Raw genomic sequence first — 2,802 nt, 5'->3', positions numbered from 1 at the left:
AATATAGAGGATTTTTAATGATTAAATAGAAAATAAAAGCAAACTTATAATTAATGAAATATTTTTTATTAATTTTTTTTAGATACACGTGTAAAGTATTACGCGCGGCAAAATTTAGGTTGCAAAGTTATTTTATTTATTTTAAACAAATTATAAAGAGCGACAGGCGATTTTTTTTTTTTTTTTTAAAAAAAATTAAAAAGGGCGACAGGCGATTTTTTTTTTTTTAAAAAAAAACTAATCAAAACATCAAGCGGAGCTAACAAAATAATAATGATTAAAATAAAGAATACCCATTTATTTCTATCTCTACCTGCGCTTTCTGCGGTCTGCACTGTGAGCGTAAGCACCCGCACCCGCACCCACGCCCCCATCAGGCATCAATCAAAGCTTCCAGCCACCTCCAATTCATTAAAACCCCCCATCGCACGGCATCCCACCTTTTGCTGTACAAAACCCAGCAAAAAATAATGAGAGGCCACCGCTGTACAGCGTCCTCCCGGGTGGAGACTGAAAGCGATACTGATTCCGATTCCGAAACGATGAGGTGCATTTCTTGTAAGGAGTACTACGGTAGATGCGATGCTGGAACTTGCAAAGAGTGTTATGAGGAAGCAAGCGAGACTGAAGAAGAGCTTAAAAGAGAGATCGATGATCTCAAAGCTAAAGTTGCCTTCTTGCGTTTCTGGTCTCCTCTCGATCACCACATCACTCACCGCTCCTCTGCTGGCCCTTGTTTCACTGATGTCGTTTTGGTTGCTTCCTCCGATGATGGACTTACCGGGACTGCGCCATCTGTCCCAGTCCCTGCTCATAAGGCCGTTTTGGTAAATAATCAATTCCCCAATTTTGTTATTCTTGATCAATTAGATGGTAATTGACTTGCAATTTATTGATTGATCCTGTCCTGATTGAGTGAGTTCCACTATCTCTTGATTCGTCAATGATCATGGCACTTGCTAGATATGTATGTCTTTCTCTTTATTGTAATTATGTGAGATAATCGCTTTCATTTCAAATGCGTACTTGGCTAGTATTATTTGCATGCTTTTGTTCAATGACCTTCCTGGAATAGAAATCCCATTTCAAGCCTGGTTTTGTTTGTCAAATAGCTTGATGGAGACGTAGTAGGTTGGGAGGGAGATATCCCTTAAGTTCGGCCCCATTAACATTGTAGCCTGTTTTCTGACAAACTAGACAGAACTTGAACTGACGAACCATGGGAGACAATTTATCAATTTTGCCTTCAACTTGTTCCTGTTTTAGTCTAAACAAGAGGTATCCCCGCATGTCCATTTCATACTGGACAAGATGATCTGGTGATGTGTTATGCCAAATGCTCACCTGTTTAGTTTTTTATTACTGATTAACGTTTTTATTTTTATTTTTTTTTGTGATCAGGTGAGCCGTTCCCCAGTCTTCAAGGCAATGCTTGAGAACGAGATGGAAGAAAGCCGGAGTGGTACCATCAAGATTAGTGATGTATCATATGATGCACTTCGTACATTTGTCAACTATTTTTACACTGCTGAAGCGTGCCTTGATGAGCAGATGGCCTATGATCTTTTAATATTGGCCGAAAAATATCAGGTGAAGCATCTCAAGTCTTATTGTGAGAAGTTTTTGGTGTCAAAACTAAACTGGGAAAACTCAGTCGTGAGCTATGCCTTTGCCCATCAGCATAATGCAAAGCATATGCTTGAAGCAGCGTTGTTATTGATCATTGACAACATGGATAAACTTACCAAGCGGGAGGAGTACATGGAGCTTGTGGAAAAGGATCCCCGGCTTGTCGTGGAGATTTATGAAGCATACCTGTCCAAACAGATTAATACAGCTGCGCACAAGGATTCCTCTTCCACGAAGCCATAGGCAAATCTGAAACAAGGATCATTTTTGTTTATGGCTCATGGATTGTTGATGTAAAGATGTACTTCTTTATCCCGGTAAAGTTTTCGCTAGTGTAAACACTGTTGGGCATTTATGAAGGATATGTAAGGGCGTGTGGAATGACAGCTTTGGTCAGTCATGGTAACTAGACCAATTAATGATACTGTTTGATTAGATTATGAAAATGGTTTTACGATCAATTTCCATTTTATAGCTTGGCATACCGTCCCTGTTTGTCCTCTGTCCTTTGCAGTTCTGTTAATTCAGCCCCTCGTCAATCCAGTTTGTTAATGTCACTCCTGTGCTTTCATGAATCTACCAAAAAAATAAAAAAGATTTTAACTTAGAAGCACCTCAATTCATTTACTTGTTAAGGTCACTTTTCCTGTCGGCGCATCTGTGTGAATGACTAACATACTTGTGAGGTGGTAACCATTGCAGTTAGTGATGAATTGCTGCTGATGTACAAAAATGTTTACGCTAACAAAAAGGACAGGACTCCCATTTTCAGGGAACCAATAATACAAACTGATGGCGCCCTTTTATCGCAGAGAAAAATGTTCCAGCTCGCACGGGGGCCTTCGCCTATGTCCCCAAGTGTGCACACCCATCTCAAGGCAGTTCCTATCTCTTGAAGCTCGCCTATAAGGCTACAGCAGATACAGTGCCACGTATATAAACGGTTCCTCCAGTCCTTGGCAATTCGACCCATCCCATCTCAAGCATGATACTCGAGATATTGCATTTGTGGAAGTAAATTGTTAATTTCTATTTTACCCTTGTAATTACTAATTTTTATTCAATAAAATCATCCCAAACAACTCTCCTATGTATTTAAATTCAAATTGTCATCACATTTAGAAAAAGTTTGGGAATGCAGTTCAACCCGCGTTTCCAAAAAATTCAATTTTT

At 39.4% G+C, this 2,802-nt stretch overlaps 1 protein-coding gene across 1 annotated transcript; it reads left to right on the top strand.

Annotated features, from left to right (window-relative positions):
• Window positions 1-290: 290 nt before the first annotated feature.
• LOC105114218 (BTB/POZ domain-containing protein At4g08455-like) lies at window positions 291-2,086 on the top strand. Its single transcript, XM_011010701.1, has 2 exons — window positions 291-827; window positions 1,402-2,086. Exons 1-2 carry the CDS (start codon window positions 471-473, stop codon window positions 1,870-1,872), a joined length of 828 nt encoding a protein of 275 aa, XP_011009003.1. The 5' UTR covers window positions 291-470; the 3' UTR covers window positions 1,873-2,086.
• The last annotated feature ends 716 nt before the right edge of the window (window positions 2,087-2,802 follow it).

The sequence above is a fragment of the Populus euphratica genome, unplaced genomic scaffold (assembly GCF_000495115.2).
Source record: "Populus euphratica unplaced genomic scaffold, PopEup_1.0 scaffold691.1, whole genome shotgun sequence".
Taxonomy (NCBI): Eukaryota; Viridiplantae; Streptophyta; class Magnoliopsida; order Malpighiales; family Salicaceae; genus Populus; species Populus euphratica.
Note: the sequence above shows the minus strand (reverse complement) of the source record. Positions and strands in the feature narration are given on the sequence as shown.

Excerpts from the sequence above, each read along its gene's own strand:
- LOC105114218 (XM_011010701.1), top strand. The coding sequence starts at position 471 with ATGAGAGGCCACCGCTGTACAGCGTCCTCCCGGGTGGAGACTGAAAGC. Across the intron at positions 828-1,401 it reads CTGCTCATAAGGCCGTTTTG|GTGAGCCGTTCCCCAGTCTT; the intron begins GTAAATAATCAA and ends TTTTGTGATCAG.